The sequence below is a fragment of the Dasypus novemcinctus genome, chromosome 1 (genome assembly GCF_030445035.2).
Source record: "Dasypus novemcinctus isolate mDasNov1 chromosome 1, mDasNov1.1.hap2, whole genome shotgun sequence".
Taxonomy (NCBI): domain Eukaryota; kingdom Metazoa; phylum Chordata; class Mammalia; order Cingulata; family Dasypodidae; genus Dasypus; species Dasypus novemcinctus.
This window is the reverse complement of record NC_080673.1, coordinates 140848583-140866007: the sequence shown is the minus strand read 5'-3', so window position 1 is coordinate 140866007 and position 17425 is coordinate 140848583. Positions and strand designations below refer to the sequence as shown.

General features: G+C 32.0%; 1 protein-coding gene across 16 annotated transcripts in view; it reads right to left on the bottom strand.

The window, feature by feature from the left end:
- Positions 1-17425, bottom strand: part of EPHA5 (EPH receptor A5) — a 374629-nt gene that overhangs the window by 56411 nt on the left and 300793 nt on the right. For 8 of the 16 annotated variants that reach the window (XM_058297774.2, XM_058297793.2, XM_058297763.2 and 5 more), the window contains one exon: positions 15819-15924. In XM_058297774.2, the coding sequence (XP_058153757.1) occupies positions 15819-15924 (106 nt within the window). The remainder of the gene's footprint in view (positions 1-15818; positions 15925-17425) is intronic. The other 8 variants (XM_058297806.2, XM_058297729.2, XM_058297742.2 and 5 more) reach the window with 1 other exon arrangement.

Sequence of the window (17425 nt, the reverse complement as noted above, 5' to 3'; positions counted from 1 at the left end):
TGAGGCAACTAGAAAGTGTTACTGAACACATTAAATACAATTTGCTCATTCAACCAAATATTTAAACTCAAAATAAATTTTACCAAATACTAACCATTTTTTGTAAAAAAAAATTTTTGCTGCAGTAGCAGACATAATTGTTCTCATTAGCATTTACTGAGAATCTATGTACTATATACTTCAAGAATAGAGAGATTATATAACATTATTTTCCTGCCTGCAGATTAGAATCAACTGCTCAGTCTTTAAAAATTACCAATGCCCTGTCATTACTCCAGGACCATTATATCATACCATTTTGATTGTGGTGTCCATTACTTTTAAAAAACTTGTTAAATGATTCCAAATTTCCTCCAGGTGGAGAACCAATGATTCCATAGCTACTCAATAAATACTAGTTGCACTGAATGATGTATCATAACAGTCTTAGGGGAATTTACTTTATGAATAGAAAGGGAAAGCTTTGTTATTTGCATACTAGTGGTCTGTATGTTAATAAAAATTTCTTACGTGCCGGGAGGTACTTAAAAACAATTTGTTTTCTGGTAAGTACTCTAATAATTATTCTGCAATCTTCTTTACAATGTTAATTCATATTATCTACAGATGAAGAATAGTATGTCTATGTAATTGTAAATTTCATCCTAGCCTTTATTTAAACCAATAGTTTTTTCCTAATATTTATCATTACTGATTCCATTAATTGCAATTTTAATGTTAACAGCAGACTTGCTTATACTTCTATACTATAATACTAGCTATTTAACTTTTATAGGAGTCACAATTTCACACAAAACCACTCAATAAATTGTAATGTTTTCTTTATTCACCATACTGCCCTCTCGAGATTTTGTTCAAAGACATACAAATTTATGTGAAAGAAGAGTTCAGTTTTTCTACAGAATTGTCAGGAAAGAATTCCAGAAGTGTTGAATATTTTGATGTAAAAGAATTTTCTCTTTGATATGCTACTAAGCTAGAGCAAATTAAAATCACATATATGTACAAACACATGCATACATATAAACCTGTGTCTATACATATATCTTTAATTGTTATATATTTAATTTAATAAATTGGAGTCAGTTCCAATAAGACAAGAAAATTAAAGTAAGATGTGGTTTCTTCTTTGTTTACCCCATCAGTACCTTACAACACTATTGAAGGCCTAGACATGATGCTGGTGGCAATGACAATAAATTGGAAAGAGATACCTCTACTCCAAGAATCCTTACCTTTGTCTCTTGAAAAACAAAACTACTATCACCACTGCTAATACAACCATCACCAACACAACCACCAAAACAACCACTTTCACTATTACCTGAATAACCAACACTAAGAAAGAAAAAAAAATTAAAAGTGAAGGTAAAGAGAAAATCTTACTTATTTTTATCTCAGGCAGGAGTACTATTGGAAAAAAAATATATCAAAATTTGAGACTCCTGCAGAGACCCCGCTAAAGTTTTGAGAGGATGGATTTCATTAAGTTCCTGTAAAACGCTGTAAACACTGTTTTAGAATGCTCCAATAATGCCATGTTTAACATGTCTACTGGTCTGAAGGAGTTACAATATTTTCTTACTAATGTACTGTATGTCAGTGACTTGGAACTTGGAAGACTTTTGCTCTAGTATTTGTGGAAAATTAGAAAAAGGAGTGGGAGAAAGTAGGAGAGAAAGTATGTTGAAAATTCTTTGCATACCTATCAGTGACTCAGAACATGGAAAACTAACATGAATATATGTCATATAATCCATAGTTCCACCTGAAATTACCATGAAAATAAACTATATTATACTGTAAAAATAAAGTATTCCAGAAAGAAAGCCTTGAATGTGTGTGTTTGAAAATTATCTTCCCTATTTTTTAAATATCAGTTTGCAGATGCCTAAGCTCAGACAATGAGGCAGAGTCTGGGAAGATACACAGGCAGAGGTTGTGAAGACCTTATAGGATATGCTAAGAAGTAACAGCAAACTGAACATGCCATGTGCATTCGTGACTACATGGCTTTCCCACCACTCTCCCTCCATCGACTCTCTTAAAATTCCTCTTTATCCTTCAGATTACAGCACTAATCTACCATTTTTGTAACAACATATCTCATTCAGGTGAGATAATTATATCCCCTACTCTATGGTCATACCGGTTTCATGGTCAGTTTATTCCAAGTACAACACTAATTGTGCTATGTTGAAATATTCTGATTGTATGACTGTCTCCTTCTTAGATTGTCCACTTCTTGAAAGCAGGGAGCATGTCTTACTTTCTCAAGATCCTCAAAGCGTCAAACTCTATAGAAAAACAAATTCTACAGGGCACAGAGGTCAGAAAAATAAACTTTAATGAGCCATAAAAAAAAGAGATTGGAGGAACATGATATATCAACAGCTTTTGCCAAGCTTGCTAGTGTGATATTTTGATAGGAAAATCAGATTGTGTGAGCTCTTCATACATTATTTAAATGTCCCTTTTTTGCAATATTCAGATCATTTACATTTGAGTACTGTGTTATTTCATAGCTTATGTATACTTATATGTGTGTGTCTCTATGCATAGCTCCTAGCTGTATAATCATTACTAAAATAAGCTATAATTTAAACTATAGCCAAAAAAATAAACCTGCCATTTTAATATATTTGGTCTACATAGTCCTATAAGGTATATATGGTGTTTATTTTGAAATCTTCTGAAAATCCTACTTTCTTCAATAGCAGATAGGGAATAGTTTATTGTAGGCATTATATACGTACAGGAGACTACAAACTTTCAAACTGATGTTGACCTCAAAAACTAGCAAACAGGCAGAGAACTACTGAAAATGAAAAACAAAACAAAAACTTTCACTTTTAACTCAATCTCACTATGCCCTATAATTTTCTTTTCTCATTCCTTAATTCTGCTTGTGTAAGCTCATCATTTTCTTAAGCTATTTGGTAAATCAAAATCCTTTTAAATAATTATGTTTTAAAAATTCAAAATTACTCTTCTTTCTTCCATTAATGAAGAACACTCAATGTGATGGAGATCTGTACTTGTGGACTGGATCACATCATAATAAGAATTTTGCATGGGGCTTTATTCCTTGAGGTTTCTTCTTTCTTTTATTTTATTTTTTATATATTAAACACTAATCTCATTTTAAAAACTTCAACTTCTATTTGGTGAAACGTTTGAAGAAATCATCTTTACAAGTTCAATAAAGGAAAATAAATGGAATCAGCTCTGCAATCAACCACCATCTTTGTTTTGTTCCTCAAAGCCCAGAATCTGGGTTGGCACAATATTAGTTTTAGCAGACAAACCACTAAATTATATGCTTCCCTCTCCTACAGGAAGTCACCTTTACTGAGAAAGATTTTAATTCCTTAAGGTAACACCAATTACCTCCATTCCTATAAGCATAATGTTACTAACTATAAGCCTCTTTCACTGCACTTTTTTCTTCCCAGTCATTTCACAGGGGAATCAGGTATATCTCTGAAGTTCCCCTGAGAGGAGAATATGACTGCCTTGACTAATTGTGCTCAGCTATTTTTGCTTTTAATTTATTTGTGGAAAAGTAGAAAGAAAAAGTTGGGTTAAATAAAGTTACTAAAAAGTGATGCTAATTTTGCCAAATGAAAAAAACAGAATATTTATAAAGACATCTGTGATAATAACATTTGCTTTAGATACTTGTTTTAATGAAATATACTGTCAATTAAAAATATGAGAAGGTTCAAAAGAGGAAATTAATACAAGAAAAAAGCCAAATATATAATTTCTAATTTTTAAAATTTCTGTCCATTAGGGTTACTCAGTAATTTTCTACAGTTGAGTCACATCTATAAGCATTATATTTTTAAGATGGAGAAATCTGAAGGACTAATGTTTCAGCTTAATTATTTCACTCTTAAATAATAAGAGCAATTGTAGAAGCATATGGAAAATAACACACCCAAAAGATGTATTTTGTAAGAAGTGAAATGTTATATTTTCATATTGAACCACTCAAATTCCATGTAAATATATTTTGGTTTTTATTAGTATTAGTAAGTAGAAATAAAATCAGCTGAGGTAAGTATTTAATTATTATGATAGAGAAATTGTTAACTATTTTAACACATTACACACCTAAATAATAAAACAGTGACTAATAATGGTCACAATTGCATTGTGTACATACAATTGTGTATAATGTATGTAAATGTGTGTATATACACATGTAAATATACCTATATAAATACTTGAAATTGTGACCATAAAGATCCCCAATGAGAAATCAATTGACCAATTACTACAATATATTTAAAAACTGTAATAATTAAATCAGTATGAAATTGATACAAACCAGACTAATCAATTGAGTAGTTTTGATAGCCCATAGCCAGTAGGGATAAAAGAAAATCACATAGACACTTATTTAGTATATACCACAGGTGGAAACTTATAAAACTTTTAGGGCAGGGTGATAAATAGTTTAGGTATATTTACATAAACTGATGAAAAATACCAATTTGATGCCCAACCACATAAAATTAACATTTAAAAAATATCACTACAATATAAATAGAACTGAAGAGCACACCAAACGACAACTACTAATAATGTATCTATATTATATGAAGATGTAAGATAGTACTAGCTTAATGAGATAGACCCTGTATAGGCAATTTACAAAACTGGTAAATTAAAATACTTAATAACTATATTTACATATATATTATTTGTAGTCTCTTGTACATAATATCAATAATGAAAAGAAATGCAAATTAAAATGGAGAATCATTTACTCCTATTAATTGAGCAAAGATTCACTAGTTTGTGGACTGCCAGGCAATTTCATGCACTGTTGGGTAGATGGTAAATGATGCCATGATTACAAGGGCCATGTGTCATATATATCAATAATCTTAAATACTCATTTTAATTGACTTTTAGTTTGAACTATATGAATGTATTCTCAGGGCATTAAAGACAGAGATAGTACATACCCACCCCAAAACAACAGCAACAACAAAAACAACAAAGAGGAAATATGGGAAAGGGTAGACAGACTGTCAAGACCTATACTTTTTTTTTTTTAACTTTTGAATCATTTTCAATTACACAGAAAATTTTACATTAGAATGTTAAGTAAAAGAAAAAAAGTATAAATTAAGAACTCAATAATATATTATATATATTTTCAATATATATGGCAAGATATTAAGTGACTTTCTCTTGTTATAAGAATGATTTATTTTCTTTCTACATTGCGTCTTGCATGTTCTTTACAATTTTTTAACTAGAAAAAATAAGAAATATATACATAAATAAAACAGTAACTAGTAAGAAATTAGCATGCCATGCCAACTTTTTAAAATGTAATGTAATGAAGAGTCTGAAATTTATAGGAAAGTGGGGAAGCAAGATGTCTAAGTAATGTTAGAAAATCAGGATTTTCTTCTAAGGAAGTGGCTATTAGTCTATACCCTTGACAGAAGGCTGAAGCATTCCAGATGCAATCTGAACATTTTGATTTCAAAGGAGATACAATGTAATGGCTGGGAGGATGGAAGCAGAATCAAGAGGGTGATTTTTTACTTCAGGACATATTATGCATTGGATGAGGTCCTGATGAACCTCCAAGCTTTATTATTTCAAGAGTCATCTTACAGTTGGGTTTTTAAAGTTTAGAGACCCAAAGCAAAATACAGCCACCCTGCCTTTGGGAACTGATAGAAATAAAAGGGCCAGAACAACAGGCTCCAACCAGATATTTGAGATATTTGAGATGTCCAGGAGAACTTCCTTATAATTCCTTACAATTCTGCTTGAGCCAAAAAATACTGGATGGCAAAATGGATATCTACTTGAAATTCAAAAATAGGTGTTTCCTTATTGGGGTTGGGCAGTGACACTACACACAAAGACAGGTTTTGAAGGATTAATTAGAAATCTTTAGAAGACTTCAGGAAAGACTCATTATATCCTGGCCCACTACTTTCCAGATGACTAAAGAAGAGGTAAATCTAGCAGACCCTCATATACTCTTTTGAAATAATTCAAAGAAGACTAGATCATGAAGAAATAATGCAAAATATGCAAGTCCCATAGAAGTAAAGTTCTGACTTATAATTGTACCATCAAAATTCATATGCAAAAATGTTCAACATTGCTCATAATGATAGCTTGAATTTTGTGAAACCCAGAAAAAGACTGTTCTTGAACTAATCCATTCCTGTGGGTTTGGGGTCCTTTGATTGCATTAAATTCAGTTGAAGGTCCTTTGATTAGATTACCTGATAGGATCACTTTAAGGCTTTTGATTGGACTACTTCAGCAAGGTATGAGTCAGCTTGGGTTTCTGCTCTCTTGCTTCGTCTGATATAAACGGAGACAAAGAACCAGAAACCCAGAGGGAAAAGAAGCTGCCATATTTGATCCAATCATTTGAGAGAAACAGCTCCTGGTTTGCTCATAGCTGAGCTCAAGGAAAGAAACCCTGAGAGGCTCAAAGAGCTGTGGCCCAGGGAGAGGTGGCTGATAGGTCACAGTTGATTTCAAGAAGAAAGAGCAAGGTGGCAGACCCACCATGTCCAGAAGCCACTTGTCAGGACACTAGGAATAACAGCAGCTGACTTTGATGAGAAAGTATCTCTGATAGTTCCTCGATTTGGAAATTCCACAGTCTTGGAACTGTAAACTTTTACCCTAAATAAAATTCCCGTTATAAAAGCCAACCCATATCTGGCACTTTGCTTCAGCAGCCCTGTGGCGAATTAAGATGCTTATCATGTAAACATTTAATTCATGTTGATTTGATGATGTCTTCAATTTTTGATCATCTTTGTCATCATTAGCTAAAGACTGTTTATTTGGGACATTAAAATATGTTTTAAAAATCTTGTGAGAAAGATTGTACCTATGGATTTTTTTCCTGACACTTTTATTGTGCCATTGTAGGCTTTCAGAGACCTAGTAAGATTCCCAGAAACCTAGCAGTACTGTTTTCTGGCATGCCAGCCTGCTCCCTATTTCAGATGGGGATTGCATTATTATAGAAACAGAGTTTCAGACACAAAGTATTCTTTTGCTCTTATCTTTAGGCTTTCGACCTGTCCTTTGCTTCATAGTTGATGAAATCTGAGAGTTGCTAGATTCTTTACAAAAAGATATACATCTTCCATGAAATGTCAATCAGTGATATTAACCTGTTATTTCCAGTACCATAAATGGAGTCTGTTTCCCTCAATATATCTTCCTGAGATTTGTAGTGATGTTGAGATGTTTGAGCTTTGAAAAATGGCAGGTAAAATAGTCAATCATTTTGGACAACTGTGCCATCTCTGGAATTCCATTTCCTAGGATGGTTTACTTCCTACAGTGGGCAATTAGATGTTGATATGCTCCTAGTCTTCTTCTCTAGCATTAGTCTCTCTGATCCCCATTTGTTAGGTATTAGTAAATTACGATCTGCTCTCTCATTATCTCTGATACAGAACCTCTGAAGAAAAAAAATCACATAATCATGTGAAAATGGGAGATGACAACTCCCAGATAGTAAATCAATACAAATGATTGGATTTATTACAGTTTTATAAAGTCACCTCTATTGCTAATTCATAAACAGCTGAGATTTGCTTTTAATGAGCTCTTTTCTAAAATCTTTGATTGCATGCTTGATTACTAATATTTTTCTATTTGTCATTATTTTGAAATAAAAGCATATTAGAGTAGTTTCATACAATCCTGTCTCCTTATCCAAATGAATCAAGTTCTGAAATTATATAATTCTAATTATTTTCGAAATGCCAAATATATCAGCATATCCATTATGCCTCTAACCTGATGTAAGTCAGAACAGAATTACAAATATTTTGACCTACATTACTATTTTTAAAGCTATTGTTGCTTGATGTTACCAAGTGCATCACCACATTGACATTATTGGGTCCAGATGTCAAATAAATAATACCATAAACTAGTGAAGATTTCTTAACTCCTAGCAATACTTGTTGAAATACTTGTACTTATTTATGATGCCAACAAAAATTCTGGTGTTCAGGGAGAAAGGACATTTACAGGTTGGTTTTCCTATTATGCTTTTCATAGTTACTAATATTTTTCACTTCCTAACTATTAACATTAGTGAGGGGAAATTGGACAAAACACTTCAAATGCAGATTGAGGTACAGTTTATCTTTAGTTCAATAATTTATGAGATATCCATTCAATAATGTTATGGTCGAGAGCCACAGTGGTCTTTATCCTCAAAGTACTTACTGAAGGGCAAGGAGAAGAAGATATTTATACAATATACTATAGTCTGAGGTTGGGAAGTACTGATAATATTGTCCTAAGGCATCAATGAAAGGAGGGAATGCTTTGGCTAAGGGAATTGAGGAAGGCTTTATGATAGTAAGAATATATAATTTGGGTGTTGAAAATGAGTAAGGTTTCACTTTCAAAGATGGTACTAAGGTTGTTACAAGCAAATGTAGGGTATGAATAAAGGTACAGAACATGCTGCTCTTCCTCATTCCTAGTCCACATACTTTGTATGGGACTGTCCACATCTTCAGGTTATGGCATGGCTCTACTACTGATTGGACCAGTCAGTGCATGCCATCTCTCTAGCCATGGTGGTTTGTTATAGATTTAGGAGGAAAATCACTGTGCCAAGGATAGAGCTTCCCTGGACACTGGCTGAGACTATGAGGGAAGAATCAGGGAAAGGCTGAAGAATGCAGTGTAACTCCTCTATCCTCTTCTGAAACAAAGTCTCAGTAGTACTGCTAGAATTACTCTATGCAGTTGAATATCAGGGTCCTGTGTAATCCTATTCCATTGTGGACTCTGAGAAAGAAGAGCAAAGACCCTTGAAGTAAAAGCTGTGTTCAATGCAGTGACTTTTCCCCTTTTGTGATTCTTAATTGTCTGGTCTCACATTACTTCATGGACCATTCTGGTCTCCTCTTGCCGAACCTCCCTCATTTACCCTAACTGTTAATATTACAGTGCTCCAAGGTTCTACCCAAATAAATTTGATTTTATAAATGGCTTTAAATACCATACGGATATCAGAGGAATCTAGAACCATGTTCCTCAAACTTCATAGGATAAATAGTTTTAGTACTTGGATCTATCAATACCCGTGTTTTGGCATTTTTGTTTAAATTCACTTTATTTTACAGCTATGTGAGCTATACATTCTCTTTTGGATTAAACCATTTTGAATCTGGCTACAACCAAAGGAATACAGGACAAAAACAACAATAAGGCTGGAAAAGTTACTTCATTCATGTTTTCAATTGTCTTTACCTCTCTAGTCAGACAGTCATTGGATCTTTACAAGGACCTATACTACAATCTGTGTTCAAGATAAGCATACATCTCTAAATGGAGACAGTTATATAAAATGATGAACTAATGCCACTTTTGTGGAAACAAGTGTTTTGAGGGAAGACAAAAGTGAAATTAACCAAGTTTCACAAAATTAGAAATGTTCATTGAGTTATTCATGTTAAGAGTAATTTTAGCATAAATACAGTTTACCAGGTATAATTTTCCAACAGAGGATGAAGAAGCCACTAAAATCCACTAAAAATGCATTTTATTTAGCCTGAGGAGCAAGATCACTGATGTTAGTTTCTAAGTGGTATGTATTCATATAATTGATTAGTTTGGAATGTTTTTAAAAGCCAGTATCAATATTTTGTAGCAGAAGAGAATCAGTGGCTTTGTATGTAAGAGTTCAGAGTTTCACCAAAATAATACAGCTTAATGATCATATATTGAATGTATTTAAAGAGGCAATTTTAAAAAATGCTAAAGTTAACACTTCCAGTTTAGTCATAGGAAGTTGTATTGTGAAAAGAAAGAACCCTAAAGTGAGAACGGGGTTCAAGCCCTGGACCCTTACTAGCTAACTGTATACCTGGACAAATGACATAATTTTATCATTTAAATTCAAAGTCAGTTATTTATTTTCCTGACACTTTTCCAGAGGGGGGAAGACACAGATAAAAATCCCTACCATTTTGGATATTATATTATAGTAAGGGATACAAACAAATATAATAAGTATATATTTGATATGAGAATGACAGTAAGTATTAAGAAAAGAACAAAGGAGAGTATGAGATATCTAGAGTGCAGGGGGAGAAATCATTGGTCATTATTTTAGTAAGCCCAATTGAGAGGCTAAGATTTGATCAAAGATTTGAAAGAAATAAAGTAACCAAGCAGTTCTCTGGGGTAAGAGAGTTTTAGGCAGTTGGAAAAGCCAGTACAAAGGTCTTCAGGCAGGAACATTCTTACAATGTTCAAGAAACAGCCCAAAAGACAATTCTATCAGCTGTAAATTAGGGATAGAACTAAATGTGGTACAAAGTGCTTTTTAGAGTATTAAATGAAATAGCACATTAAAAACCCTTAGAACACTGCCTAATAATAGGTATTATGTAATTCAAGTTAGGTATTGTTATACTCATATTATCATTATTATTATTTTATTACTTGCATTAGGCAATGAAGTTTCACTGAAGGTTTTAGAATAACTGGTACCCTTTAAAAAGTATTCCCTTGAGAAACTGTGACACTCCAATACCAGATGGAGGCAGAGCTCCAGCAGTTGTCTAAATTTAATGGCTGTACTCTGAATGCTTACATAATTATTTTATTTGGATCCAAATAAGCTTGAAGAGAAATTTCTGAGTAGAGGGGATATTTCCCCGAGGCCACTGCTTTTGCTAACATAAGAAATGTTCCTGGAACATAGTGACTCAAAAATTTCTTGAATTAATGATTAAGATCATCTTTTAGGAACAAATAAAAAATGTTATTAACATTACTATGAAGAGAATGTGTCCACTTTTGTCAACTCTTTTCTTTTTCCCTCTTTTGTACTTCAGCTTTATGAAATTCTATTTAACATGTTACTACATAAATTGGAAACATTTTGGAAAAATACATTGCCTTTTCATCTAACATGTTCAAGACTTAGCTTGGTAATTGAAGTTTAAAAGAAGCTCAATCAATATTTGTAGAATGGATGATTGGAAAGATTATGTCATTTACAAGCTGTATACTTTATGAGACTTAAAAAAAGACAAAATGTTAAATTTTAATAATATTTCCAAGTAACCAAAAAAACTTTAAAGCAATGTTTTCCATAAATCCACTTTTAAGCCTCCAACAGGCAACAACCATCCATTGTTTCTCTAAGATTCTGGCATCATCTTTTAATTTTGACAGTTTTGTTAGACTCACTATACAATATCTGTAGATTTCTGAAGAATTTTCACCTCAGGAAAATAGGACACATTTCAAAAGGACTGCGTTTCAAATGTTTAATGAAAGACAAAGGGATATTGGATTGAAGTTTTATGTCCAACTACAGGATTTGAACATGACCAGGACGAATGAGGGGATCTATTACCCAGAAAATAATTAATGCTTTTTTTAAGAGGAATTAAGTTAGTCCGAAGACTAAATTCATTCTATCAGGAACATTACAGAACAAAAGTCACAGAATGAGTACCTTAATATCATACCCAAGACCAAGTAGGAAGGGGGAAACATTCTACCTCTTCAAGAGTTGTAATGTTTTTCCCCCCAGTTTCAAAATTGGCAAAAAGCTTTATCTTTTTTGTGTTTATGAGAAAGCACGTGACAGTACATGTTTGTGAGCATATGTGTATAATACAGGTACACTTTACCTCTACGTAAACTTGTGGAATTAATTGAAAATAAAATTTAAAACAAATTTAAAAATTTTAATTGTATCATGATATCACGATAAATGAGAGATAGGTAACATTATTCTTTAATTCCATTAATTCTAGATTTAGAAAGTATCAAAGAAATAGTTTCTGCACACTGAAAAATGAGCTTTCCTCTGTATTCTTATACACTAAATCCTGTTAATTTAAGTTTTATATCAGACTAAATGGTGGCAGGTCATCAATTTTCAGAATTTAGGCCATGTGTCTGAAATGGGGACATGGAGAACAAATTGACTTAAAAATATCAATGAAAACCTTTAAAGAAAAGAAAAAGAAGGGTAGGGGCATAATAATGGACTTCCTCAAATATATAATTCATAGAGGATGAAGAGGACAATCATTGGTTAACAACTAGTTGATTAAGCAATTTATATCCAGAAAATAGCACATATTAAGAAAAAACAAAATTAGCATATAATAAGAAAGTTACTAAAGTTACCCAAAGAAAGCTTAAAAACTACAATATGCTATGAATATTAGGAGTTTTAATTTATATACTTTCAAAGGTAATTAGCTAATAGCATGCTGAGGAAAAGTCAATTGATTTGAACTATCTGGAAAAGATGATTTAATGATATATGGGAAAGAAAGTAGCAAAACAAGAGACAACTCTGCATAACAAGGAATATATAAGTCATTTAATAGAGAAAGCAACAAAAATTCTAGAATTTTCAAGTATCTTAAGATACTACATGCTTATTTATCATTTTTAGAATAAGAATTTTTCATTCAAGAGCTATGTTTATCATTAGTATTTTAAACTGTATTTAGGTTGGAGCTCTCAAAAGATTTTTGCATGATCAGCTTAAGCTTGAAAGGATAAGCAAGTCTATATATTTGAATTATTTTTCATTTGTCTGTGTATATGAGAATTTTTTAAAACCTGATTTGTCTTTGAAATGTATTTGTTTCATATTATTCAATGCATTATAATCTATATTTTCTTGAGTAGAAATAAAATTAAAAATTGTCAATGAATATGGATTTTCAAGATACATTTTCTCATGGATCCAAATAAAGACATAAATTATCAATGAATATTACACACAAGCAATATTTATATTTTTGCATATACCAAAATAAAATTAATTTATCCATACAACCAGTGCTATATTATTAAATTATTTTCAATTTAAATATGCATTGTCTAGCAGCAAATATCATTTTTTGGGATTAATTACAAAGTGAAAAAAGAGAGTAAGTTAAAAATAAGGGTTAGTCTAAATGCCATTATATGTTTGAATGAGTTTATCAATCATATTTTGGCACAGAATGGAGGAAGAAACATTTTATAGAATTCAATGTCTTTATATCACTCCCAGGACACAAGGTGTTTTCAATAATTAGTTGGTATTTAGCTAATTTCCAAGTTTGGGTTAGATTTTAGAGTCACTTCATTTAGGTCTTATATTTGATAAATCTTTGCTGAGATAATTCAGGATTCTCTAGGTACTATAGAACAGATAAGACTTTCTTACTCTCAGTAAAGAATTGCTAAATTCATTGCCTTTAGAGAGGCAGGAAAAACTTCTTTCAAAAATCTTATCATTTGGCTTTTGAATAAGTGTATTCATAAAACACAAACATTAAATAACTTGCCCATGAAGAGTAAAATACACTAGCCGTATTATCGTTTATCATATGACTAATATGCTACCTTGGAATTCAAGAATGTGCACTCAACAAAATGAAATAATAAAAAATTCATGCAAAAAAAAAATGCTGCTAAAAAATAGAAACACCAGACTGTTTCTTAATAAAAGTTGTTATCCATTCAACTGCAAATTACTGGCCTCAGCCTTCTAAGTAAAGTGTGTTATAAAAGTAAAGTAATTAAGAAAAATTTTTAATATAATAATATGAAGAATATGAAGAATGTATTCTTAAGTCGTCATTTTTTAAAAGTAGTACACATTTATAAAACAATAAATTGAAAAAAATTATCAAATCAAACCACAGTTTTATTTGACTCTTGGATGGAGAAATTTTTTCAGTAAAACTAAAAGATTGTACTAAAATATTCTTATTAGAGCAACGTCAGCTACATGTGGGATTCAAGTGTGTGTGCGCGTGCCCTATGACTAAAGTATATTATCCATCAGTTACCAAACAATAAGTAGATTGAATATTCTCTTAAACATTTTGTTTAATATAGATGTAAAAAATGAATTGCTTTTAATCAATTGTATCTATATATTTGGGAAGAAAATACCTTGAGAACAGGGACTGAATCATATACAAGGAAGCAAGACTTCTTAGCCCAATGTCAACAGTAACTATACATTAACATTACTGAATACTGTGTAATGTATAAATGAAGAGCGTATGCTGCAATTACAACAAACTACTTCCTATATTTGATGTGAGCACATAATAAACTCTCAAACACATAAATTGGCTTCTGACTTTGCCTCTTTTCTCCGTTTTTATTTGTTTCTCTTAAGTATGGAGACAACAAATACAGATATTGTCTTACAATATTCACATCTCCAACTAGAACTATTTTTTACTGGTATTATTAGAAAGAAAGAATCCAACTCATATTGCAGTCAAAATTAAGAAATGGTATTACACATCAGCTCTGAACATGTATCACAGTTATTTATCCTTTGGTAGTTTTCTTGGTAGTTACAACTTTATCAGCTATATTCTCTTACTTGGTCAAAATTAGAGGAAAGTTTAATGGCAAGAATGGGGAATTAGCTTACCTTCGAGTAAATAGGACACAAACAGGATGTTCTCCCCAACTGACTTCAGGGAGAACAGATAGCTAGAAGGGGTAGTTGGGCCTATTTTTTCTCAATAGATTACAAACTATTTTGTAGCTATACATCTGCAAACATTAAGAGTAAAGTAATGGATTACGACATAGATTCTTAAGAAAACACTGAATACTTTTAAATGAACAAGAACTAGCAAAAAAGGAATTTTCAGATATAAAGGGAGTAGCACCATTTTATGAAAATAAACTATTACCACTCTAATTTAAGAATGTAGCTATAAATCTTTTCAGAACACAATATGCAGTATATTCATAAATGCCTAATTCTGTATATTTTATGAGTTGAAAAGGTCCTGAAAATTCTAGAGTAAATGAGCAGAAGTGTAACAAAATCAATATAAGTATTGATTCCCTGACTTTTTTGTGGAGCTTACAGTACATTTTCATATTTTTGTGTAGGATTAAATCTTTCTATGAAGATTGTCATCAGGTTTTCTATAATGGTTTAATACCAAATCCTTTCCAAATAGACAATTCTTATTACTGAATATCCCTTCTAACTATGGCTTGCATGAAAAATGAAAATATGTTCAATTACTGAGCTTGTTGTAGGAATAGAGTACACTGATGCTTTATTTTTATGTGGGAAGGTTGATTATGCTCTCTCTCCTGTGAAGAAATACCTTCTACCTAAAGCTTTTGTTTGGCTCTATATCTTGTTTGTTTAAAATGAAAAATGTACATATGTTTATATACATTAATATAAAATTCATTAAAATTATTTAAAAATAATATACACTATTATTAATATGTTCAGGTTGAAGTCATCCAGAAGCTGAAAAGAAAAGTGATAATTAAGAATGGCTGGTTATTTTCTAAAATGCCTGTTTGCTGAATGTCTGCTTTGTATCAGTCTGTTAGAATAGAATGCTGGCCAAATGCTGGCCTATTTCTCTAACTCTACTAGAGGCAGACTAGGCTTTCCCACATGTTAATTAAAATCAAAGTAGGCAAGCATTAATATTTTTGAGATGAAAAAAAAATCCAAAATCTAAATACTGTGTCAGAAAAAGAGATGTAAGTATACTAATGACATAATAAACAGTGACAATTAATACTACCTTGTCAGAAGTGCTTACCTGAAAAAGAGAAATTGTGTGCACAAAATGAGCACTAACATGGGCAAGGTAAGACTTAGGAAATATATTGATACATTGAGGTTGTCCACTGATATATCCTTTGCCTGATTTGCTTTGGGATGTGCTTAACAGACAAATGGTCAGATCAAGGTAAGGAAGAGATCAGCTGCAAAAGTTCAGACTCACAGCTTCCTCTCTTACCTTCCACTGAGGAGAAAGCCGATAACCACTGCCAACAAAATGATTCCCACTGTCACAGATACAGCAATTATAGGAATCTGGCTTTGATCGCTGGATGCTGCAACTGCTGATGGGAAACACAGAAAAAAAGAGCTTGTGGTTAAAGTGATCATATACATTCCAAATTAAGAGCTGCTTAATAGTCAGTAATCAATTCATGGTTTGAGTAACTCAGTCACAGTTCGCTAAGATTTCCTTCTAATATTCCTTCTCAGAGGTATGTAATTGAAAAGGTATCTTTAAGAGAAAATATTTACTTTCCAAATAGAAATTCAAAGGCATAACTAAATCACTGATTGCCATCATTTAAAAATATGAAAGTATATTGTTTGCATAGTATTCATCTGAGGACCTTAGTTTTGTAAGATAAAATGGAATTTCATCCTTGACTTCAAATACCTTACTTGAAATAGGAAGTGCTATGTATATGAAATTTAACACATTTTTGAATCCTCATGCTGCTGTTTTTCAGTAAAAAAATCTCTTCAACTCAGATTTTTTCTCTGTATCTGTAGGTTGAAGTTCAAAATGATGTGATTAAGACCCCACTGAATTTAATGTCACTCTTCTGAATATAATTTTAAAACCTTTAATTTCAAGCTAGAATATAATCAAGCATGTATATATAGATAACTGAGAAAAAAAACCAGGCATAAATACAGAACTTTGAGAAGTCTGTTGTAAGACCTGATTCACTTATATCACCTTTTTAAACTGAATTATGAAGTTAGATGAAATATTTTATATTTCAGTAATACATTTACCATAATGAGGAATATTGACAAGATTAGTAATTGTACCTAAATAAACAAGAAATTTTTGCTTTTGTGTTAACTAATTCCTCCTCATTAAAACAAGAAATCTATAGAAGAAAACAAATTTTACTAATGTTCTCACGAATCCCTGAATACGATAACTAATATGCTTAATGTCTACTGACAAAACCGTTCTTCCAATTTCAGGGTAGAACTATTTCATTTCCATGATCTCAAATTTCAAGTTTTCAAAACTAAATCACAACAACTGTATTTTCCATGCTTTCATTTTTACAACACCGTATCAGATCATGGCCTCACAAATGGCTTTTCTAAACACTTCACTTTCTTTTTCACTCATCTACTCCTGATTCTTTTTAACCAAAACTGACCAAGTCCCTGAACTGCTTTCTTGCAATTTTGTGCATTTGCAACCACTTTAGAGCAGTCCTCAGACCCCACTATTTTCAAGACCTGGTTATGGACTTGTAAAACAATTATTTGGAGCCTGAGTCTGAGCTCTTCAGCTCTCTTTACTTGGGTGATGATAGTTGCAATTCAAGGATGCTTTACCGTTTTCTCCTTTCTTTGATGTTGAGGTTTGTGGTAAAACCTTTAATAGTGGCTTGCAGCATAAATGGGGTAGGGAAAATCTACTTCATTATCAGAAGTAGCCTCCTCTAATTTTGCTGTATTAAAATTTCTATACTGAGATTAGAGCTACCATTTTTTTTTTTAGTTCTTTTTGTTTCTGGCAGGGGGTATACTGTTTCTAGAGAAAATGATACAGACTTGGCCCATAAAAGTTCATTG